We start from the raw sequence: 26307 nt of genomic DNA, 5'->3' as shown, positions 1-26307 counted from the left end.
TTGTTTGTCTAATTTCAGTCGTGGTCCCAACAAGTACACCAGAAATTGGGAAGACGAGGATGCTTATTCCAAATCCAACAGCAATCCGGAACATAACCGGCTGCGCAAGGTTCCAAGACCGGAAGACTTTCCGGAGCTGGGCACAAACAGTGGGAAACTTCGAAGCAATCCAAATTCGCGTCGTCTCAGCAAACAGGGCCGAGCATCGTCAATCAATGATAGATTGGACGATCGCAGCAGTGGCCGACAGCGCCCGGAACGTAGGATAAGTGAACGGAACCGAGCTAGCAATAGCAGTCGAAGTATAGCTGACCGGGACCGGGGTATCGATCGAGATCGCTATGAACAGCGTCTGGAGCGAGTTGACCGGATGGATCGAGAACGTGATCGTGATCGTAATTGGGATCGCGATCGAGATTATGACCAGCAAGATGGTGGTAACTACCGAGATGCTAGAACCGACGGAAGTCGGTACAGTTCCGATAGAGTCAGTAACAGTTACAACAAAGAGAATAAAATTAATAACCGCAGTAGCAAGGAGAAAGATCGACGTGGTCCAGATTACAAAGTCATTACTTCGCTACAATTTAAAAATCAAAGTAGAAATAAAAATGCCGAATCTGGAATGGTTATAGCTGGGGCAGGTGGGGTAGGTGGGGTGACTGGACAGGCTGTTCATGGCAATAGTGTAGGGGCACTTTCTGGCAGTAGCAACAGTAACAAAATGAACAATGCGATGGATCGGGTTCAGAATGTTCCTGATCGCATGCTGGATCAACGAGCGTTACAACATCATTATCAAAATCAGCCACCGCAGATAATGTCTCAGCAGCAAATGCCTCCAACACAATCACAGCAGCAGGTTCAGCAAACTCAACCGCCGCCCCAACAAATACAGCAGCATCATCCACAAACCGCATATGTCAGTGACGATCATTACGATTCGTACAGTGAATCGAAAATGCCAAAAGATGCAAAGTTCCCGTATAATCCCCCGGCCAACGCGACCATCCAGTCGGTGGAGATTGGTCAGACGGATATTGCAAAGTATCCCCCGCCGGCTACCCAGAGAACTACTAAAGATCGACAGCAAGTGCTTCCTACGACGGGCGGTATGACATTGAATGCCCGTTCCCAAATATCGCCCCGACAGATTGTTTCCACACAGGCTAGTCAGTTAACAACGATTTCAACGACCCAACAGCAACAGTTGGTGCACCAACAGCAACAACAACAATTGCAACAGCAAAGTCAGCAACAACAATACCAACAGATGCAGCAGCAACAACAGCAGTACCAGCAACAGTTGCATACATTGACCAATCAAACTGCACCACCAGTGGCATCTCAAGCTCCACAGACTCAGATTCCACCTCCACAATTGCCACAACAGCAGGCACCATCATCACTGCCGCAACCGGCTCAAATGCACAATGTGCATTTGGCCGGTTCCCTGGCAAATACAGCCGTCAGTCAACAGCAGTTAATGACCGGTGACAACAGTTCTCGATCTAGCAAACGTTATTCCAGTCTGCGTCAAAGAACCACCATGGATAACCCCAATGTTGTTGTTGTTCAGTCTCCATTACACGAACAGCAACAGCAACAACTTCTACAGCAACAACAACAACAGCAACTACTTCTACAGCAAGAGTTGCAACATCAACAGCAACAGAAACTTAGTGCTCAAGCAACCAAACCGTCAACCTATCAAATAAACCAGCCGCCACAGCAAGCAACGTTGCCCTTAACTTTGCAAAGTGAATATTTGGTCCAAACGGCGAATCAACCGAATGCCTCCAACAAACCGCAATCCGTCAGTCAAGCTCCTGTTCAATATCAACATCCAGCTGGGTACTACACCGCTACTACGCCAACTGCCGGCGATTTCGTAACCGGTAGCACAACCCAACAACAGCCACCACAACCCCAGCAGCAACAACCACCATCGGTTGCAACGGTCCCGGTGGTACCCCAGCCGCAAAATGCATTGCTGACCGGACCGCAATATCCGCAGTACAGTCAGTCGAACACCGCAGCTCATCAGTATATTCAAGCTCCACCACCTGCCGCGTACATCCCACAAACAACGGCAACTCCGCAACCTACACCACCAGCAGCACCGGCTGCACCACCACCGCAAATACTGAATTACGTTCCGGCAATTACACCCACGGCTCCGTCTCAGTACCCACCAGTGGCCGCACCTTATCCTGCATACCAAAACTATAATGCCGTTGTTCCCCAACCGGTGGCACCGGCAGTTCCACAACACACACCATCCCCATCGGCAGCCACAGCAGCTCTCTACCAATCCAGTGGTGGTATTACCTACTATGCTCCACAGTCGCAAACGCAAGCCCCGAGGCCACTTCCGTCCCAGCGACGGCCAACCAGTGCGATACCGATTTTGGCACCCCCGGACCGGAAAACGAAAAACAACCGATCGAGCAATGATCCAGCCGGTGGTAGCGGGAATGAAAACGAAGAAAACGGTGGTGCTTCCGTGAACAGCAGTGGAGGTGGTATGATGGGAGCCGCGGCCACTAGTTCGGGCGGGAACGCTCCAGTTGGTAGTGACATAGATCACATCCTAGATAACATGTTCGTACAACGCCCTCCCTATCAACCTCCGACCAGAAAAAGTCCTTCACCCGCCCCAACGTCAGCGTCGGCAACGATCTCCGGCAGTGGTGTCAGTACAGTCAACAAGTTGGAAGCGGCAACGGCTCTGCCATCAGATGCTCCGAATGAGCTCGAAAAGGAAGCCATCGATAAGATAGGCGACTCGGTGAAGGTGAGTCCCATTTACAAAGCGAGTTTGACATTTGACATTGCTTAGTTGTCTGTATTCTGTCCCTTTTCAGAATCTTACTATCCAGGAGGAAAAGTTACCGATAGTTGATCCACTGGCTGGCGCCAGTGTCCAACACGAAAAGCTCGAAATCACACCCACTGCCGTTGATACCACGGCCGGTTGACACTACTAATCAGCGTTCCTTCCATCGTAGATCATCACTTAATAATCTAACCGAGGAATTTTCGGTTCAAACCGAACCCAACAATTTGTAACAACATGTTTTTTCACTGTCCTCACTGGCGTTCGGTGCTGAGTGGCTGGATAATTTTTGTAGGTTGTGTATCAGCACGAAAACTCCGACTTTGTTTGTGGTTCGCTATTTTTCCGTATCTTACATCAACCGATGCGTTGTAATGTATGTTAAAAACACATGAGTAATCCTGGTGCTTTCTACTTTGACCGTGTCAAAACTGGTAGCGCTCGGTGTAAGCTAAAATATTATTTAGTTTTGGTAACGTGCCTAATAGCGACTGAGAAGGTTATTTTTTTCAAATTGTAATTCCGATTCTGATCTTTAAGCTATGCGTATAAGAATAATAATTTGCAGAACAAATTGTTTAATGTTAACCACAATAAAGCACATTCTATGGCTTATTTAATGTGAATTGAACAAAGTAAATTAACATATATATGAAGTTTTGTCTTGGTTTCCATCATTAGTTTGACCAAATTAAAATTTTATTTATTGATTCGATAGGTTTGTGTTTTTTTTTTTTTGACAGATGGTGAGTAGAATCGTGCAATTCTAACGGTTCACCGTAGATTGGAACTACGTAAATCAATAGTTTATTAGCTGCACTTGCACCCATTGAACTTGAATGTTTCTGAATGCCCACTTTCATATTTAATAAGATCCAGTTATTTTAGTTGCATTGAATTATTTTATTCGGAGTCCCTACTTGTAGGGATTGCATTCACGAAATAAAAATTTTGCAGAATCAACGTATTTTATCTTAGTTTGAAAATGGCAGAATAAAAAAAGATAGAGCGTCGTATGGACTAGATATTTGAAGTTGGCAAAATTTAATCGTGGGCCGTTAAAAGAAAAAATAATGCAAGGAAATCTTTATGAATTGTATTTATATTTGAAATTTATACGATAAGCGTTAAGTCTATAGGATGTAAATGGAAAAATTGAATAAAATGTGATTGAATCTTCAAAACTCAACAAACCTAGCTTTTCTTACCGATCAAACTCAACAAAATGTTCATGAATTTTTTTCAATAAATGATCCTTTGTTTATTCAGCAACTTTCACTCTAGAGTCCAACCTACGATGGCAACAGACTTACTTTTTCAGTCGTAGACCACGCGAGTCTCTGTTGTATACAGGAGGCGACTCCATTCAACTCGATGAATGGCGCCGCCAGCCTCGGTAGCTGCGAAGGGTCCTCAGGTCGTCTTCAACTCGATCGATCCATCTTGCCCGCTGCGCGCCTCTTCTTCTTATACCAGTCGGATCATTATCGAGGATAATTTTAACTGGGTTGTTCTCCGACATTCTAACAACATGTCCGGCCCACCGTAACCGCCCGACCTTGGCCATTTGGACTAGGGGTAAGTCCTGCCAGCAACTGGTGCAATACATGGTTCATTCGCCTTCTCCACGTACCGCCTTCAATAGAGACACTAAGCATGTTGAAAAGCTGTTGATGACTGACTAGAGTACGCATTCTCCAACACCATTTTCATATACTTCGCCAAAGATGGTTCTAACCATATGTCGTTCAAAAGGAGCCCTCATAAACCACATAGACTCACTGAACGGAGGAAACACATTTTCTTTCCTAACGTTCAATCGGTAAAGATGTTTGAGAATTATTGTATCTTTTTGCCGCTTTGGTAATTTATAACTGAGAAATCATGACCTAATTATACGAAAACAGATGACGCGGAAGTTTCTTATCAATATTTATGATCTAAAAAAAATGCTAATCTTTATATAAAAATGGATGTAAGTTTGTATGTTTGTAACCATAACTTCGAAACCACTGAACGGATTTCCATTAAACTTGGCACAATTATTTCCTGCAATTCAGAGATGGATAAAGGAGTATATTTATAGGGGAGGGAGCGTAGCAAGTGTCATAAGCAAGGGGGGGGTCATGGAAAAATTCATATAACTTGACAAGAATCGATACGTTTTGAAAACCATAAAAACATTTTGCATACCTTATATATGACTATACGGGGGTAGTTGTAGTAAGAGCTTTTAAAAAGGGGGCTGTAATGTTTAAAACGGCATAACTCTGAAACTACTGAACGGATTGTCACCAAACTTGGCACAGATACTTCTAGCTCTTCTGAAAAGGTCATAAGAGTATTTTAATGGGGGAGGGAGCGTAGCAACTGTCCTTAACAAAGGGGGGTCATGAAAAAATTTGTCTAATTTGACGAGAATCGACACTTTTCAAGACCATTGAAACAATTTTCATATATTAGATATGATTATATGGGGAGTGGATGTAGCAAGAGCCTTTAAAAAGGGGGCTGTAATGTTTAAAACGGCATAACTCTGAAACTACTGAACGGATTGCTATCAAACTTGGCACAGATACTTCTTGCTCTTCAGAGATGATCATTTCCAGGGGTGAATAGCAAGTGTTCTTAACATGGGGTGGGTCGATACTTTTTGAAGACCATACATACTTTTTCCAAAACTGAAATATGGTCTTAAGGGTATTTGTGGATCTAATGAGTGACTCTAAAGAAGGAAGTTTAATGTGAAGTTGATAGATTTTTCCAAAACACGATACTTATTGCTAAGTACAGATAATATTTGCACTTCAGATGATCCTAAGAGTGGGATGAGGATAAAATAAGGGTCTCATTCAAGGGGGTGCACAGCTCAAATTTTTTAAATGATTGAACATAGCTCCGAAACATCACCTAACTTGGCACATGTTATTATTGATGTTCATAGATTGCAATAAGGATATTTTAAGGGGGGATATAGTAAGTGTTTGCTAACAGGGGGAATTTGAAGCAAAATGTTTCGAATTTAGCGGAAATCGAATGCAGATGATCAGATTTATCTCGACGAGCATAGATGTTCATTACAGAGGTGATCAAAAGGGTGGAGTTTGAAGCAAGTGCCTCTAAAAAGGGGTGTCTCTTGAAAAATTTATTTTATTTATCGTCAAACAAGGGGAGAGATTTGGACTAGAAGAAGGAAGTTTTAAAAATGAATTTTGGTCCCATTTTATGGTAAAACCAGAGAGGGGCAACAATTTCAGAGTCATGCTAGATAGTATTGCTAATGTTAATTCGAATGCAACGCAATTTTTTTTAACAATTTAAAAAAATCTGGTTATGTTCTGCCGGGGATTTCAAAGAACTAAGGGAATATTAATCCTTTTCTGTCTTTGAACGCGAGTTTATGTAATTTTCATAACATAACTACAAAACAACCAAACGAATCGCCACCAAGTTTGGCACATATACCAAAGGTGGAAATCAATACTTTTTGAAGAGCACAGATACTTTCTACAATATTCAGAGGGTAATCATGGAGGAGAGCTGTAGTAAGTTTACTAATAAAAGGGGAGTTAAATGTGAAAATTATTCGACGAGAAACGATGCTTCTTTACAAATACAGATAATACTTTTACATCAAAGAAGATTACCAGTTATTTTAAGGAAGAGGGAGACTAGCAAGTGCCTCAATCATGGGAAATGTAAGCTAAAATTGATCGAATTCTACGAAAAACATAACAACAAAAAACTGACTCGATATGACGAGAATACCGTGAAAATTATGATTATTGTGAGATCTGAGAATGGACACTGGCCGTAAGAAATCTGGACATGTACGGAAATGTTTTCGCGGAATTTCCATCCCGAAACATTTCCGTGCAACGCCCGGTAATTCAGCTAGTAGATGTATAAATAAGTTCGTGCCATTTCTCTAACAGCCATTTTTCATGCCATGACTTGACATGATTTTTATTTCGGTGATTTACCTTTACAAATGTGCATTGGAAAGCTGCTGTCACACAGTTTCAGAATCAGTATGTGTCAGTTAGCTGAAGCGTCAAAAATATTTTTACTGGGAAAATGTCGAACTTTGTAATGAATAAAGTGTTTTCGTGGCGAGTTCTCCATTTATTCAATATGAAGAAAATAACCGTCGAAAGTCATCGTATTTCGGTAAAAGTGTGTGATGAGCATGCTCTAGCTGAGCGAACGTGTCGGAAGTAGTTTGTACGGTTCAAAAGTGGCAATTTTGACGAAGACGAAGAACGAGTCAGAGCGTCACCAAGGATGATGCATTGGCGGAACTGCTCGATCAAGATCCATCGCAAATGCAAGAAGAACACGCAAATGCACTCGGAGTTACTCATCCAATTTGCTCAATCTCAATTTGCTAACGTTTAAAAGCAATGGGAATTATCCTAAAGGTAGGCAATTGGGTGCCTTATGAATTGGAATCAAGGAACGTCGTACTTCGTTTTTGCACATGCAAACCACAAGAACAAGCAAAAGGTTTTGCCTTTTTCTATAGAAAGGTATTAGAATTGCTGGAAAAACCGTCTTCGAGGCTCGGAGACCTATAGTGTTATATACCATTCGACGAGATCGGAAAATGTCTGTGTGTGTGCGTGTGTGTGTGCACTCTTCGATATTTTAACGCGCTCAATTTTCTCAGAGATGGCTAAACCGATTTTAACATACTTATGCTCGTTTGAAAGCTACTGTCTGGCCATTGATCAAGTTCAAAGATAAAATGGCTGTGACTTTTGGTTCCGGAGATATGATGGTATAAGTGACGTAACCGATAAAACGCGTTGTATTTTTAACGCGCTCAATTTTCTCAGAGTGGGTTCGTTACGATAAACCAAATTTTTGGACACGCATAGTCAGGCGCGCAGCCAGAGAAAATTTTCGGGGGGGGTTTAGAACATGGTGATAAATCAACACATGTACAATTTATATCACAATGTTTCCCATGGGTTATAATTTTTTGTTTCGGGGGGGGTTTGAACCCCTAACCCCCCCCCCCCCCTGTGTACGCGCCTGCGCATAGTCATCGACGGTCATTTAGAATGACATAAATGTTATGCTCTGTATGTGGACGAATTAGCTGGGTGTGATGTACTACGAGCTGCTGCAAACGAGTGAAAAGATCACGGGGAAGTCTATGGCAATTGATTCATTTAAGCCGTGCATTATTACATATTTAGAAATTATTACTCTAATGGGAAGTCATTCCCCAAAGCAAAGTCTAGGCATTACATTTCTTTTGTAGAAGTCGTAGAAATCGGGTTCGAGTACCCGAAACCCGTACCCGTATAAAATAAAAAAAAATGTTACCCGTACCCGACACGAACCCGGCAAACATATTTTCAACCCAACCCCGATCCGTACTCGTTGGACGAAAATAACCGAAACCCGACCATCTCTAATTTACATACTGAGTGGTGGAAAACTTCATTCATTGGGAATATTTTTATGGTTCTAAAAGCATCGTTTTGTGACATTTATCCGATGTTGACATTTGTTGTGTATTCTTTTACCACCATTTGTTTATTTACACATTTACAGAAACTGAAACTGAAGACGTGGAATGAATTTGCTCTAGAATGCTGGAACTAAACTCATTTTCAGAATCCAGGTTTCCAATTTAATTATAGAACTGAATACTGAACTTGAACTCAAAAACTGAATTAAGGAACTGAACTTTTTTAGTTTTAGAACCCAAGTTCCGAATTCAATTCCACCAAGTAGGTTCTAAATTCTGCCCTAAATTTTGCAATTAGTGCAACTCGAGATATTCACGATTAAGTTCTACCACAGATAATACACATACAGGCTCACATGTGAACTGTGTGAAATTTGCTCAATCACCGTGGCGAACACTTGCAGATGTCACCACGATCGATACGAGGTGCCACCAAAGATAAATAATAAAGACATGTACGTGCTTATAAATATTTTTGAAAAATGTGGTTCGTTCCCGGTACCTTCTGAAATGACAGCACTCACCGCTTGGTGGAGCGCGAGATTAATTGTATTGTTATCATTTCAACCAAAATGTGCCATAAAATTTCAATATATACAAATGAGCTACCGAATCGAAAGGGTTCTCACGGTTTGGCATTTGCATTATGAACAGAGATGCCAGATATTTTCATAGAAAATCTGTATTGATTCGTATAAAATATCTGTATTTATCTGTATTCGCTAATAAAATGGAATTTCTACAATACAATTATGTTAAAAGGTGTTATTCCAATAGATTATGGTTATAGAGTGGTAGATTAAATTTCATATCTTATATTATATTCATCGACGAAATTTTATAGTTTTTTCCTATCAACAACAATTGAATTATGGTGCCATATACTTGTCTAATTTGAAAATGTTCAAATACTAATAGATAGTTTAATTTTTTCCTTAATACTTTTGGTGAAATCTGTATAAATCTGTATTAAATTTAAGAAATCTGTACTCTGTATTAAATCTGTATGCGCATGTAAAAATCTGTATAATACAGATAAATCTGTATAAATGGCATCTCTGATTATGAATGTATGATGGGAACTCAGTAGTGCAACCAATTTATCACCATTGGTGCCAGTTTCACGGAGGACCGTAGATGTGCACCAAACAAATATCGTGACTGTCTTGGCTGGAAATTCGTTTGTGGTGCCTCGTGGTGGGTGACGCTTTCACCGAGCCACAATTTTGGGTGCAACATTCACTTCACGCTAGATTTTTGTTTTGCTGTTGGTTAAAATGACAAGTTTTTTTTATTTTATTCCGATCGAATTCTCGTGTGATTCATGCGACATGGAAATAAAATTGTTTTTAACACTTAGGGAAATCGTGTGATAAGTGTTAAAATGGTTGTAGTTGGAATATTTTTATAACAGGCAGGAGGATTTTGTTATCGTTCCAGAACGTAGTGGAACGTTTTGAAAGATCGCGGCGAACAGTCGAGTAGGTGGCAGTAGTGTTTCCAACGTACAGCAAATTTGAAATTTATGCAGGATTTTGAATCAGGAATCACAACAAATGGTCTCAAGTGGTACATTGGCCAGGTTAATTGAAGATTTGTGTATTAGGCAATATCAATATCGACAAAATCGACTTGAATTGAATTGTCTTTATTGTCTTCGATTAGAGTTAACCTTTCGCACAGACTTTGGCTGTATAACTTAACACTAATGGTAACTTAATAATATTTTTGATTTAAACATGTCTTTGCTAATATTAAAATCAAACAGATGATACACGCTGTTGAAACGATGGCAACAAACATCCATTGGATTGTTCTGACCATACTGTGTGCGATGAAATGAGCGTCTAAGAAAATCCGTTCTTCGCAATGATCTTCCTGGAACGTTAAAGTGAATTCTTTCGAGTAGCACGGGGCAATCGATGTTATCAGTCAGTAGATCAAAAACGAAGATCCTTTGTAGATGTACTCGTCTAATTTGCAGAGTCGGTAGGTTCATGAGAGCACAGCGATTCTCGTAACGTGGCAATTGAAGATGATTCTGCCAAGGTAGTCGTCGAAGAGCAAATCGGACGAAACACTTTTGGACCCTTTCGATCCGGTCGATGTGAACATTATGATGCGGAGCCCAAATTATAACTCCATATTCCAAAATACTTCGTACTAAGGCGATGTAAATTGTTTTTAGACAATACACATCGTTGAAATCTTGCGTGTTGCGTTTAATGAGTCCCAAAACTGCAAAGGCTTTCGCAGTAACAAAGGCAAACTGTTCGATGAAGCGGAGCTTGCGATCGAGAATGACTTAGAACAGCTATGGCAAATTATGCACTGATATGGGTTTTCGGTCAATTGATCAATGCAATAATGGAGAGATTTGTGAGTTGGCCGTGGTTCCGGTGCCTTCGGGTGGGGGTTTAAGTACTTCGGTACGAAACTGACCATATTAGTTTCGTACTACTCCAAAACATCTTTCGAGTAATGGCACGAGGCAAATTAGTACCAGAAAAGCATATATGGCTTTAGAAGCAGAAGTAGATGTTTCTAGCGGTATTCCTACTCGTTTATCATTCGGTTGTCACGAATAGAGTTGTCCACTTTCCACTTAAGCTAATTACTTACCAATTTTTTTTTTTGAAAACTGATAGTTGCACCCAAATATTTTATTTGAAAACACCCAATGAGTAGAAAGCTACACCCTTTTTAAAGTGATGCAATTTGATTCCGTACTCCCGCGCTTTTATTACTTTTGAAACAAAGATGCTGTGAACGGAGTACTTATGGTGGAGTGCAGATGGAGTCTATTCATATTTAGGCAGATATATCTAATTTCAGGTCGATACACTGCGGAAGCGTGTTTGTCCATGCTTATGCGAAATCGAGTTGACATTTTGGTGTTGATTTGTACTGTAGCTGAAACCGTAATCAACTATTACTCGTCAAAGAACAGAAGAACATCACGGATGTGTATTATGCAGAACTTCCGGAAAATTACTTTATGGACGGGATCGAAAGGTTAGGAAATCGGAATCGCTTATCGACCTAAAGGAGACAACAATTTTTTTAAAACATTTTTGATACCCAAGCAGGCTACTTTTTACCCCATCTAGGCACTGTCAAGAGAATTTAATGTTCAACGATTCTGAATTTGATTTTTCAGTGTATCATGACTGATCCGAAATTAAGGCATCTTTGTGGTCATCGTGACCCTTTTAATAAAACACTTTTTTGCATTTAACAATTCGTCATTTGATTACAAAAGCGTAAAATTGAACTATAATTCCGCGTGGCAAGGGCAAATATTCTAACATTGGTGCTTTCGACAAATTGATTTGTTTCTATGCAATATCGTGGTGTTTTGATTTGTACCATTTTTAAACAAGTGGTGAGGTTGTTTCTCTCGGTTTAGACCTTCCTGAAATGAGTTTTCTCCTCTAGAACCCTTCGTAAGCTGTCTTCGCGTTGTTTCAGTTTTCGTTGCATCTGATTCACTTCTGCAATGTGGCGCATTTGCAGATGCTGCAGCTGTCCGTCCCGCTCTCGAATTTTATCCTGTAAAGCTAGTACACTTCGCCTGCAATCCTGTGACTGTCCACGTTGCTGTTCTACACTCTTGCCCCAAGTGATCATGTTTTTCAATCGGGTCTTCAAGAGCTCCTTCGATTGTCGGAGGTGGTGAAGCGATTGTTTGAGGCTAGAATTTTTCTCCATAAGGACTCTGTAATGGATATTGGCGGGATAAATTTGAAAACGTGAGGAACCAAACACAACTGGTACAAACTTATTGATTTCCTTAGCGCGATCGAGAGCCTGTTGTTGATCGTTCAGCTGTGATTTGAGCTTTGATATCTCTTCGATTTTTGTTTGGAGTTCTGCCTTCAGAGATTCCATTTCGGAGGAAGATTGAGATTTTTCAGAATCATGCTGTACCTTAAGTTCTGCAAATAACCTAATTGTATAGAAGACAAAGTATTACATTGGAGTTCCCAGATTAGGAGAAAAATGGTTCACGAATTTATAAATATGTGGGTAGTGGCTTCCATGAACTACCTTTGGCATTCTTTTAAACTTTCAACTACGACCTCTGGCTGCTGATTAAGATTCCTAACAGAAGTCAATTCACCCTTAGAACGGGAGTATGCATCCTGAAGTCGTTCAATATCAAGGGATTGAGCTTGAACTGAAAACATAAACAAGACATTAAAACGATTGAATGTGAACAATCCATACTTGGCATACTTTTTTGCTCATAACATTTTAAAACTTCCACTAATTTTTCCTTAGCTAGATCAGCTCGTTTACCCTGGATTTCGGCCTTATTTTTAAATAAATCAACTTGTGCTTGAAGTCGTGCTCGCTCTGAAATCCAATTACTCTGACTGATTCTAGCTTCATCCATATCCTTATGAAGTAATTCGTTCTCTTCAAGCACTATCTTCAACTTCCCAGTAAAATCAATCAACTCCCGTTCGTACTGCTGAACAAGATCGTTTTTTTCTCCAATAGTTTCTTCATAAGCATTCAACAATGGTCCAAGAGTGTGCGTATTAACAGGTCCCCAGTTGAGATTGTCTTTGGTTCCTCCGTACGAACTATCAACGAAGTCAATCTTTGGAATATTATTCTTCGATCCTTTACTATCTCGCAGCACATCCTGATACCGTTCGACCTGGACATTCAAGCGATAAACCAAAATTTTCATCATTTTGATGTCATTTTTCAAGTCTCCGTTTTCCTTCAATAGTACTTCCCGTTCACTTTCGCGAGTTTCACAGTTTTCACAGCTTTTCGCTTTACTGTCCTCTAACGCTTTCAGATTAAGTTGAACTTGCTGGTATTCCTTTTGCAGCTTTTCATTTTCGATTGCAAACTGATTGTTACATTCAAATAGTGTAGTGATTTTGTCGATCAGTTTGGTTATCTGACGATCTTTCGCTTGAATCACATTTTCTAGGTTTCGGTCGTTACCTGTATTTCGGCCGACGGGATCATGCTCATTATCGGCCAACAGATCTTCGGCACTTTTGCTTCTGCTTACTACTGCCCTTCCCACGTAGGTTCTGGTCGGGCCGGGTATACGACTTTTGGATCCCTTCGATCGGTTCCGGTGATGATCGGTTTGGCGCTGATCTACATTTTCCCGTCGGTCGTTCGGAATGACCGAAGAAGATTGTGCCGAAGGCGGGGCCAGATCGGACACGATTTTGACGAGTGGTTCGAAGTTTTTGCGAATCGGCAGCTGGGAGGACATTGCCGAGTGGTCATTGCTTGGATTTAGTGGAATGTTGATGTATTGTTTGTTGGGAGATGTTCTGAAACATACAACATAATAAAATAGGTAATTGAATTTGTAGGTATTGATTTCAAAGTATAATCTTTTCAAAATCGATTTTTTGCCATTTTTTCAGTTAACACCGGAGACGCAGTAAATTGATAGATAAAATGGCCAACACAAAAAGATCTTCGACCAAATTTAAAAAAAAAACAAACAAAAAAATAGTTGTATCATCGCAGCGTTGTGGCGATGGTATTGACGGGTTGCACACTGATATTAACATGCTTTCTGCTGACTGACTAATAAGAGTTGCTTGGGGAATAGTATTGAAAATTGATACCATTCCAACTCAAACTGAACATCTTAGCCACCATTGCCGACCACTCCCATCTTCATCGTTTACAGGGAAGGATAAAAAATAAATAAGAGGGGAAATGTTAATGCTTCAGCTACATTGCGGGTGTTCTCTTCTATAGGTGTCGCGGATTTGGCATGTTCGTGACAAAATCTGGACACCCCTGAATACGTATACCTCTGGAAATACTTCATCAACGCAAGAATTCTTTCACAGACTGATGAACGTATGTCTGTTCATTATGTGAAATCAATTTTAAGTTTTTTTTTCACAATTTTTTAGAATTGCGTCGAAAGAAGAGTAAGTGCGAATAGAAATTGTGTACTTGCAAAAAACTTGGTTTTCCGGAACGGTAAACAAGGCAATATACCGTGAAGAATGCCTAAAGAAGTGATTGTTACCATTCCAGGGAAGCCATGATGCTCCCTCCCTATGCTGGCATGATTTGGCATCTTATCACTAAAACAAAGATGTTTTGGAATAGTAGAAAGCGAATGGAGTTCATGTTGTATGTATGTATGTATGTGTGAAGCCACCATCAGTTCAAGGCATTACCAGTGGATGCAGGTAGACTTACAGTAGATCCGAATTTGATTATCAGATAACTTTCATATTACTGCTGTTAAGAAGGCCAAAATGGGCTTTGAGGACCCGGCGCCTTCCAGCAATAACATCCGGCCATATAATAAAAGAATTCGCTGTACCAGCTTAAACCTGCCTGATGGTTTGTTTGTTAGAAGGGTGCGTCTTACTCATTTCAGACCTTCTGGGGAAAACACAAAGCTTTCCCCTGTGAATCGGGTTGACATTTCACTCCTTCATCCAGTCATTCACTTGTAAGATACCCTGATGCACTCCCATCCCTCTTCCCTTACAATGTACTTGAGTATAGTATTATATAATGTAACATAATACACTTTAATATAATTTCCGGCAGTATAATACAATAAAACACAATATAGTATAAAACGGTGCAAAATCGTATGGTAAGTGTATTATAGTCTACTATAATATTTTATGATGAATATAATAGTATCATAATGTTATGTGACATAATATAGTAAAACATACCATAATATATTATAATATAGTTTGGTCACTATACGACACTGAATATAATAAAATAATATTATGCATAAAATATAAAAATGTAATACATCACAATGCAATATAATACACTTATAATTGTGTATTAAAAAAATACCTTACAATACTATAAAAAACAATACCAAACATTGTCCCATAATGTAGTATAATATAGTACAATGTAATATAATATAATACCACAAAGTATGACGTAATATAATATGATACCATTTAATAATATATATGTAAAGTGAAATGTGTAGTATGGAAATGAAAATGTAGCTGATAATGATAAAGATTATAATAATGGTAACAATAGTAATAATAATAATAATAATAATAGTAATAATAATAATAATAATAATAATAACATAATAAAGTATAATATATTTTAATTTAATATAATATAATACAATGTCATACAATATAATATATTATAAATCAATATATAAAATAACAGTTAATGTAGAGTGTCAGTTATGCTCTTCTATCTTCGCAATACTGCAGGAAATAGAATATTTCTCTTCTAATAACAATAATAATATATGTTATTATTATTGATGACAAATTAATAATTATAACAATAAATATAATAATTAAAATAATAATAAAAAACAACATAATATAGTACATAGAATTATATAATAAATAATAGAATGAATAAAATGATATGTTGCGATATGCTATGATATTATGTTACTTCAATTTATATGTCATTTCTCATCCTCTCATTCTGCCATCAACGCATTCCATCGACCAATTGTCACCACAGATACACGTGTAGGCATGAAACAGGAACCAGTGAGGACCAAGCTCACCTTGTGACGACCTTGATATTTAGTTAAAATTTAAAAATGATAACTTATAAGGAAAACAAATTTATATTTTGCGCAGAGGTACGTAGTACTACTCATAATAAACCCTATAATATAATATAATATAATATAATATAATACAACATAATGCAATACAATATAACATAATATAATAGAATACAATATAATATAATAAAATATAATATAATATAATATAATACAATATAATATGATATAATGCAATGCAGTATAATACCATACAACATAGTATATAATAACATAAAATAGTGTAAGACGATAATATGTGAAATAATATGCTATGACACAATATAACAGTTAATGTCGCAGTGTAAGTTACGCTCTTCTAATAATAATAATAATAATAATAATAATAATAATAATAATAATAATAATAATAATAATAATAATAATAATAATAATAAAAATAATAATAATAATACATGATGTAATAAACAACAGAATTATATGTTGTAATATACTATGATAAACACTGCACTTTAGGATGGGCTTCAACCTACAAGCCATTTTGCACCCTCTCATTCTGCTACTAACGCTGAAGGCGATAGCACCCAGTCGACGCCGTTCTATTGACCAAATGTCATCATAGACGCTCGGGGAGGCATGAGATAGGGACTTGTGAGGACTTAGTTATCTCACCATTTGACGACCAGAAAGCGAATGGAGTTCATGTTGTATAAAAAAAAGCCGAATTCACCTATCTGCCAGGAGTTACGACTTATCGATCGGTATTGGGCTCTCGTGAAAAAACTGCACAGACCCTAATAGCTGGAGTAAGCTCAAACGATCGTAGTTTCTTCATGGAACCTAATTAAGTAGCTGTAATTAGTTTTAAAATTAATAATTAATAATAAATGGATAAAAAATTTTGGATTAAACTGACAGCAAAATTATTCCAAATTCAATCTGTTCAGATTTTATCGCAAACAAGCTTTATGAGGTCTAGGATTTGCTCTAGGCGAGCAATACGTTTTGAATAAGATGGAATCAAGAACGGGCTCTGCTAAATAGCTTGGGTGTTTTCTCTATATAAAAAAAAGTGTTTTTTTACTGGAATGTTACTTTTGGAAGGAGGTTCCCAACTTTTATTGAATGCGAATGAGTGACTCTGCTTACGGGTTCGCTCAACCCATTTTTCCCTCTTTATAACAGCAGTAATCCGGATCTACTGTTTACCCACATCCACTGGTGATGCTTTGAAGTGATGATAGCTTCACACATACAAACATATATACATAATGAGATGTCGTCACTTTCTTTACATCAACCCTGGATATGCCGATTGTCTTTCACGTGGACTAACTGTATTCAATTCTCAACCCCTGGCATAGGAAGTTACTCACAAGGACTACAAGGCAAACCCTCTCTAATCAAACAAAGGAAGATTTATTCGCAAATCTGTTAATTTGGAAATAGTTTTTTTCATTAAAAAAAATCAACGCCTTGCCATTGACTCTATTTAAGGAATTCGAAATAGAATTTTGAAATATCGACTGTTTTCATTCTGAATTTATACACAGCAATTAGATACGATTCCTGGTAGTAATCAAAAATAGGTCACCTGTTAATACTCACGTGCGGTTGTCGGTTTCTATGTAATGTACATACAATATTTCAATAAAGAGCCGTAAAAGGTTGACTACAAATGATCAGAGTAAATTATTAGTTTGTTCGCCGTTGACCACAATACAACGGACCACCTGGTTTTACGCACAAACTGTATACCAACACTAACGTCACTTAATTTACATATGATTTCAATCACTTCTAGTGGGTAAAATGTTTTACAGTTGCGTTAATTTCAATTTTTTTTTGCTCCTTTTCATTTCCAAAATCACTCTTAACGGATTCCTCGCAACAAAGGCACTAATTCCAGTCAGAAAAGTGAAGAAATTTAGCGATTGAAATCTACTTGCTTATGACAACCAAACGGCGCAACAACAAACAAACCAACTTTTCATCACCGTAGTATAAAGTGTTGAAAAGGGGTGGATATCGAGAACGGTGCGATGGAAGCACGGAAAAGGACATCTCTCTCGCAGGATTCTCTCGTTTTCATATAGGAAAAATGAGAAGTGAAATTAGGAGTTTCCATCTCAGATATAGTTTAAAATTAGTAAAATTTGTTCTGTTATGTTATAAATTGATAAAAATCACCTCGATATTTTGTCAATTTCTGTTCTAAATTTTGTCAATATGAAAATATTCTTTGTGCAAGAGTAACTTATTTGTTGCAAAAAAAAACAGATTCAATAGAGAACTAAAAAATTACATTTTGACCAATTAAATATGCAAAGCAAGTAGAAACAATTCCAATGGATTTAATACCTTTCATACCAACCTATAATTCATATCCCTTATAACCAGTTTTACTCGTGTCCAATCAGAGATGGCATTTATACAAATTTATCTGTATTATACAGATTTTTACATACGCATACAGAATACAGATTTGATACAGATTGCCTAAATTTAATACGAATCTCCCAAGAAGCAAAATAAAAACTTACTTTTTCGTATGAGCAATCTATTAGTATTTAATTGCAGTGACGAGAAGCAAAGTCTTGGTCTCATTGAATGTACCATTCTACAGCCACAATGTGTTGGAATAACATCTTTTAACATCATTTTATTGTTGAAATTTAATTTTATTAGTGAATACAGATAAATACAGATATTTTATAGAGAGTAATACAGATTTCCTATGAAAATATCTGGCATCTCAGTGTCCAATAAGACTATCTTTGCCAACAAGAAAATTCACCGCATGCTGTTACACTTCAAGAGACCGGTCTATCTCATTCCTCACACGTTTGTTTTGATTTTATTTCGGCCGCTCTCTCCGGACGACAGAAGACTGCTCTCGCGCTCTCAACGCGGTTTCAATTTTTGTTATCGATCGGCAATCAGCCGCGTGTGTTTATCCGCTCTCTCTCATTTGTTGTTTAGTATGTTTTTAGCTGCCCTTACACGAGACAATATTATTGTCAATACAAGGAGTATTGACAATACTTTTGATCGTGTAATGGAAACTTCATTGGATTGACGAAAATATTGTCAAAAAATCAAAACTGCTCATCAATCCGACAATACTTTCTCTCCAGAAAGGAAGCTGTCGAATATGTGCAATGAACTCATCTCTCAATATTTCAATGTTCAGTTGCAATATTTGAAGCTCCAAACGCTTGATTTTCTCGAAAAATGCGGACTCAAGTTACCAAGCCAATTGGATTGATGATATTGACAATACTTTGGATTGACAATAATATTGTCACGTGTAAGGGTCGCTTTTCTCTCTTTCTCTGCTGGCCTGTGTGAGTGCGCAGTGAATGATTAAAGATTCACACTTCAAAATTTTCACCCGCGAGTAATATCGATGTAAGCTCGGAAAAATTGTAATTTTCACTGGTATTATGGTGTATATCGAAATGAAAAGTTGAATGAAATGAAAGAGTGTCGTTTCTAGAATCGTGAACTAGTGTTTTCAGTTATTTCGTAAAAGATTCGCATCTTATTCTGAATGATTAAAATTTTCACACGAAAGACGGTTCCATTATTTGCATACTGCTGTCTGCACCGAACTGTCTCGCTTGTGCAAAAGTACAGGTTGCTGGCCGCCAATCAGGAGGTCATTAATAGTAAAATTAAGCCTGATAAGTAATCCAAACTCAGACGAAATAGTGAGTGAGAGGTTACGTGTAAAGGAAAAAAATCGGCAAGATCTTGATAAGCGTACGACAGGCAGCCGCGATAGATTTGAAACCTACGTATGTCTGAGCCTGGTGAAATGACGAGAATGTGGATGAATCGTTTACGGCGTGTGAGTTTTTCCGGAAGAATTAGATCATCCGAAATTGTGTTTATCTAAAGGTGAAGATTTATGATACAAATGGAAGTTTTTATCGCCTGTCATTTCACTACTACTTAATAATAGCGAAAAGAGGTTGAGCATCGGATCAGGGTTAGTAGATATTGTATTTTTTATTTAATTGTTTTAACTCCAGACAGGGCCGCCGAGAGAAATTTCGTGCCCGGGGGGACTGCAATATTACGGGCCCTAAATATGAGCATAAGAAAACATTGTGAGCATGGGAATATCATCGAATCAAGGAATTTTTGAATTCATTATTTTAACAAAAGCCCCCTGATAAAGTCCGAGCCAGAGGGGATTCCTCCCTTTCCCCCTCCCCTCTCGGCGGCCCTGACTCCAGAACCCCAGGGATTCGTATTGTCATACGTAATGCAATGTCCCTACAGTTGTGAAGAGAACTGCATCGATACAAAATAACTGCTCGATATAAAATAACTGCTCGACTGTCAAATTTTAACTAAAAGTTCAAATAATTCGCAGGATGGTCCACATTCTTAGAATTGAAAACGAATTTTTGATGCCAAATGTCTTAGAATTGCATGAAACGTCAAGATTTAGTGTCATATCGAAATTTTTTTTTAAATCGACTTCGAAAGTCGGTTTTTCCAGCAATTCTAATACCTTTCTATAGAGAAGGGCAAAACTCAGTTCGCTTTTACATCTCATCCAAGTCAATCGATAAAACAAAACCGCTTACGTTCGGGACGGAAGAAACCAAGTACAGTATTGTGTAGTGAACAATAGAACGATCTCGAAATGAGTGAACCAAACGAACAAAAGCTACCGCCGGTACGAAAGAATACAATTATTGTTGACTTTAGGCAGTGCAAAATTCAACCTTCGATACGAGAACTTGAAGGTTTGCTTAAAGAGCAAATGCATCTTGACATTGAACGTGTGCATTTACTTCAATGCAATAAGACAAATAATGTTGTTTACATCCAGTTTTATAAAGAGTTGGATGCAATTCAATTCGCAAAATACAATAACAATGTGCATTATGTGGAGCACGAGAACATTAAGTACAACATTCCAGTATATATGGAAGATAGTGCTATAGAAGTGCGTGTGCATGTTCTTCCCTTCCCTCCTTATATTTGCAAAACTATGTCCCAATACGGAGAGATTCTCTCTATCGAAAAAGAAAAGTGGAAGAGTTTTTCCCCGGTATTCTGAATGGTGTACATTTGTTACGCATGCGCTTGAAGAGGCCTATACCTTCTTATGTGACTTTCGGCCAGGATACAAGAATCCCGTGCAAATCACTTGTTACCTATGACAATCAGTAGGCCACATGTCAATATTGCCAAAAAGCTGTTCACTACGGTAAGCCATGTGATAAACTGGACAAAGAGACAACTACACCAAAGGACACCAGCTGCAGTTAACAACTTACCCTCCAACCAATCAGCAACTGCAACCAATGTACAACAAGGCGCATCTACAGCAACTCTCAACGAGCCCAAGACTACGATCAACATGGAAAACGAAAAGAAAACGGAAATCACACACAACACCGGTGATGAAGCAATGGATGATGAGATAAGCCACGGACAAAGTGACCCTCGATCCTCGTTAGATGGGAATGGAAGCTTATCTCCCCCTTGAAAAAGGATGACAACGAGATCCAATAACATAAAACAAAAACAAAATGTAAGCCAATCGGCCACGTAAAGCTTGTATGCGAAAAGGCCTAAAGACAAAACCCTTTTTGGTCCACTTAGTGGAATTTTCATAGATCTTGAAAATTCACCATGAAATTTCCGAAATCGAAAAAAGCGTCTACTTTCACTTATAATGTCACACAATGGTCCAACGCTTTACTGGGCGGATTTAGCCTTATGCCATTTTTCAGAAAATGTTTTAGAGTTGTACCAGGCCAATGAGCTCAACTTCGTGCCGAAGGGCTTCAATCGGCTGAGTGCGTTCGAACTGTGGCCAATAAAAAAAGTGCTTGGCCATCATGGAACAGGCGTTGTGGAACCATTCTACGGAAGTAATATCGGAGGAAGATATGAGAGGCGGGGTAGCACCTTCCTTGTGGGGAGAAAGAGTAGCAAGTGCTTATAGCAGGATGATCTTAGGTGAAACTGATCGAACTGAAGGAGTATTTTCAGGGGAAATATATAGCAAGTGAACCTAACAAGGGAGAAGAAAGGTCTAATTGATCTGATTTTCCGAGAAACGAGCTTCTGACGAACACGTACCCTAAGTTGTTAAAAGTTTTATTTCGCCGCATTCAACAATTTCGCCAACACTAGTTCGGATTTCCGCGATGCATGGGAAAAATTTAATGTGGTGCTGATTCAATGCGATGTTTTCACAAGTGATGAGCAAATGTCAAAATCAACCAGAAGCACATCTTTTGAATAAGGGGTGTATAGGTTTATGTTTTTATTCACGAAAAAAACACGTAGGAAGCATAATAACAATAGATATTTGTTGTATTTCGATATCATCAATTACGAAATCAAATTCAATATATTCATCATATGATTTGCCTCGCTGGTTTCCGTTGAGAGCTTAACTCCTAAAATCGTAAATTGCGCTACCATACTCAATCACCTATGGAGGTATAGTCTTAATGGTTGGAAAGCTCATCCTATTTGATTGTGCACCCATTTGATCGAGAAAGAGCTGATTAAATCTCATATTTCATTCTCTTTCATAAATTATTACTGAGCACGAATGGGGAAGAAGAGTAATGATAATGACTTCATCGATGCTTCTGATTGTAGCATCCATGGATTGAGCTTTATTGACTATGCTATATGTGAATCAATCCACGAGAAAAATATAGAAGATGGAAAAACTGAAAAAGAAACATTACTTGTAAATTTGACTATACAATCAAATATACTCTAAGTTAGCGCACTAATAAAGCAGCAGAAGCTCCAGGACACAAATCATCAAGTTGTGCGAAAAATCATTTTCTCTTGACAGGGACCAGTGCAATAAGGTTCGAATTTGTCTTCACTAAAGGCCTCTGGTTAGGAATTATTTTTTGTAAGGTTTCGTTTAATATACAACATGCACTGTAAATGACAAAGATGATGTTTTGGCGTTACCCGAACACAATGTTTTCGATGGTCAAGATCACATAGCATTGAATATTTTTGAAACAAAATCGAATCGAAACGATAGCTTGTTTGTTTTTTTTTCTCTCAACCAAGCTATGTGGTAGAATCGTAAACATTTCAAGCGAAGGAAAAACAATTATCCGGCTTATTAACAGCTGAAACAAACCTCGTCCCTTAGTCGAGAAAGAGAGAGAGAGTACGCAGCATATCTTCTGAATATCGACCCGCACTGCACTACATCATTGACCCACACTGCACCGCTACATCACTGACGCAGTGTTTCACCCGTCAGTTCCCGACCGGTACTTTGGTACATAATGAAGCCAAATTGATGAATGAATGTTTCCACGCTGCCTTTTTTTAAAACAGCATAACTGAAAATAAGAGTCCCACTTTGTTTACTTTTATTCGATTATTTTGTGAAGTATTCTTAGTTTTTGTATATATTTCCATACGATTATTAATTTTGCTAGTGCAATTCAAAAAAAAAAGTCAGTACTCATGACAAAGTTAGAAGCTATGAATGCAGTTGAAAGCAAATTCTTTCATTTTTATATTCATCGTTTCTAAAATTTAATGTATTTTTTTCTTGTCGGTTACTGTCTAGTACTTTTTCTGTGCGAGCCGTCCCCATATACTAGCCAAAAGGGGGAATCCAGAGGTGAAAGAAAGTTCTGATCCGGCGCACACACATAGGCCTCTGGATCCGTCGTATTAGGATAGTGATTGTTCAAGGTTGGTGTGTGTATGTTCAACCGCTACGATGTCATTCGACACAAAGACTGAATCATGCTGCCGGTTGCAAAGTTGATGTTTACTCGCGAGCCTGCTTGTTTGTTAGCAAAACCGACCTATGAAATAGATCCCGAGGGGTATGATACACAATAATTTCGTTGTGCTTGTTTTGACGTTTCGTCTTCGACTCATCAGTGCAGTAGCAGCATATGTAGAATTGTTTATGCCATTTGTGTTGAAGGCAAAACTTTGAAACAAGTAATTTAGTCATGTGCGGTTAGCACAAACCTATTACCCATGTGGTTCCAAAACCCCAACATAGCTAATTTCCTTGCGTTTTTTCCGCAACTTCAAATGCATGGCTAAATTTCGGTTTTAAAAAAATCTGTTTCAAAAAGTACATGAAGCACTAGGTATTTGCTGTAAACTCACGGTTGCAAAACAGTTCAGTAAGTTGACAGCTAATTGAAATCGTTGGTTAGTTATTTATGCCATCTTGGGAGTTAATTTTTTCCCGATTGTGTGTCATCATTAAAATAAATGCCTCAATCTACTGAAAATAGTTCCTTTAACCAGGGTGGCAAGTGACCGGGAAAATCGGGAAAAAGTCGGGAATTTGGTTTTACCGGGAAAAAGTCGGGAATTTTAGTGCAAATCCGGGAAAAAATTTACTAGTCCTAATCTTAGTAACGATTTTCAGCATCATGATTTTCCTGATACAACAAATGAAAAGATGAAGGCTATTTTGTGTTTGAACTAGAAGTTCAGTACAAGTTTTGAAACTTCTTATTGTCCCTCACAGGTTCAATGGTAAACAATCCATTGAAAATGGAGCCAACACCTCAGCATTTTTAAATCAATAAGAGCTCTCTTAGTTGTCATCAATAACAGCACAATGAATGCTCATAATGAAAAATAAGGATAACTTGGATACTTCTGCTGGATTTCTATTAAATCTCGACAAATAATAGAAAAAAATTCCAAGTGCAAATGACAGTTTCTTTTTGTTTATTTTCTCTTTCAATTATTACTGTATTTTCCAACTTTTTTATAACAGCAGATCGAAAGTTGATAGTTTCAGTCGTTATTCTATGCAAAGTGTAAGATAGAATGATTGCCTATAGGACCATAATAATCGAAAGAGAGAGTAAAGAAAGAGGAACTGTCATTTGCACTTAGGACCTTTTCTAGTGTTTTTCTTCAAATTTCAGAATAAGTATGCATAACGGTAAAAGTGACATCAAGTAACATGTTTGTTTGATAAATTTTTTAAGAAATCTTAGGGGCCGTGTTTTTAGTTGCCAGCCAATAATTTCCCTAAATTCACTAAAATTTGTCTCAGTAATGTCAAATTGTGACAATACTTGTTTAGTAATCTTGGTATTGATTTCAATAGGATTCACAAAATCGACAGAGCTGTCGACTTTCATTTTATCCACCGTTTGCAAGGAGTATTTGATTTCCTTCTTTAACAGCTAAAATTGGTTTCCCAGAATTCGTAAGAGCCTGTTTAGTGTCGATGATAGGAGAATCAAATTTAGATCATCTCAGTCACTAGAGGCATAGATTGTTGTTTTTCCAAAGTGACAAGCGTACATTTTTAAAATTCTAGAAGGATTTTGTTCTCTCGCCAAAACCCAACTCTGAAAGAATATCGTATATGTTGTTAGCAATGGTCTCTCGTCCTCATGTGCACCTCGTGCACTGCACAACTGGTCAAATAGGCTGCTGTCTCAGTTGCAACGTCGAAACGGTTCTGATATCATACCATATAAGCAGTGCACAACCCGTAAATTTTGTCAAGAGACGCCACTTGTTGTTAGAAGTAATCGGGTTTGAGGGAGGAGTGTTGTGCTTCAGTTCATTCATTTTTAATTTTTAATCCTATACTATAACAGGCTAAAAAAGTAATGGAATATACTAGAGATGGTCAGTCCGCGTATGGTCCAAAAGAACTAGTTTTCCTCGAAGATTGAGTGTACTGGAGTTCTTTATTGAAGAACGATATCTCTCTATTCTTCTCAATAGAATAGTCTTTCGAAACGTTTGCTGGTTTGAGGAATCTGATAGAAGTTCGCAAACTTTGAAAATGTATACAAAAGAGAATGATTATAGGTAGAACACATGCAAAAAGACTTCATTATTATTGAATCTGTTTACTACAAAATATAATTTATTGCTCTCATATTATTTTCGAAGAAACAAACAAAGTTTCAGAAAAACGAAAGAATGGTTCAATAGAACTAATTCTTTCGGTACAACTGTCAAGTTTTCAACAGTTCTTTGAAATGAACGGTTTTGCCCATTTCTAGAATACAGTCCTAACTTGCATAAGTTTTAAGAAGGACTGATTTTCCAGATAGCCTTTAAAAGACTGATTCAGTGATAGTCTTGAAAAAGATTTTTTATTTTGATTGTAAGACTTTAAATTTATTTTTTCATCATTAGGCTTTCAAATAACTGATGATATTTCTGTAAAACTGCAAAACACCACCAATAATCGTCGAATATGATGTGAAAGCTGCGCTTAAGAGCAGTATTGGAAAAAGCAAGAAGTTAAAAAAAATTGTGTTGATTTTTCAAGAAAATTGCAACAATTTTGATGCTTCATTCCTTCGTGAAATGCAAGACTGATCACTTTCATTACCGTTGGCCAGATATGTTTCTTGTTTTAATCCTATTGTTACTTCGAAGTTACTGGCGAAGTAAAACACAAAATAAAGATGGAAT

General features: G+C 38.0%; 3 protein-coding genes across 7 annotated transcripts in view; 2 read left to right on the top strand and 1 right to left on the bottom strand.

Annotated features, from left to right (window-relative positions):
• The window catches only part of LOC131435524 (ataxin-2 homolog), a 32327-nt gene extending 28295 nt beyond the window's left edge, over positions 1-4032 (top strand). Inside the window, exons 3-4 of the mRNA XM_058603516.1 lie at positions 19-2797; positions 2868-4032. Coding sequence (XP_058459499.1) covers positions 19-2797; positions 2868-2981 — 2893 coding nt within the window. The 3' untranslated portion in view covers positions 2982-4032. The remainder of the gene's footprint in view (positions 1-18; positions 2798-2867) is intronic.
• Positions 4033-11574: 7542 nt separating this feature from the next.
• LOC131438593 (protein Cep89 homolog) lies at positions 11575-17845 on the bottom strand. 4 transcript variants are annotated; one of them, XM_058608703.1, is made up of 5 exons: positions 17467-17845; positions 12561-13633; positions 12372-12501; positions 12103-12270; positions 11575-12039 (listed from the first exon to the last, which is right to left on the bottom strand). In XM_058608703.1, exons 2-5 carry the CDS (start codon positions 13570-13572, stop codon positions 11727-11729), a joined length of 1623 nt encoding a protein of 540 aa, XP_058464686.1. In that variant the 5' UTR covers positions 13573-13633; positions 17467-17845; the 3' UTR covers positions 11575-11726. The 4 variants fall into 4 exon arrangements, with proteins under 4 accessions (XP_058464686.1, XP_058464684.1, XP_058464683.1 ...); XM_058608701.1 differs by having other exon boundaries at positions 11575-12270; positions 17453-17530; positions 17592-17845; XM_058608700.1 differs by having other exon boundaries at positions 11575-12270; positions 17467-17530; positions 17592-17845.
• A 1424-nt stretch (positions 17846-19269) lies between these two features.
• Positions 19270-26307, top strand: part of LOC131437101 (dystonin) — a 531610-nt gene continuing 524572 nt past the window's right edge. For both annotated transcript variants that reach the window (XM_058606235.1, XM_058606233.1), the window contains exon 1: positions 19270-19852. The gene's annotated coding sequence lies outside the window, so the exon portion shown is untranslated. The remainder of the gene's footprint in view (positions 19853-26307) is intronic.

The sequence above is a fragment of the Malaya genurostris genome, chromosome 3 (genome assembly GCF_030247185.1).
Source record: "Malaya genurostris strain Urasoe2022 chromosome 3, Malgen_1.1, whole genome shotgun sequence".
Classification (NCBI taxonomy): domain Eukaryota; kingdom Metazoa; phylum Arthropoda; class Insecta; order Diptera; family Culicidae; genus Malaya; species Malaya genurostris.
Note: the sequence above shows the minus strand (reverse complement) of the source record. Positions and strands in the feature narration are given on the sequence as shown.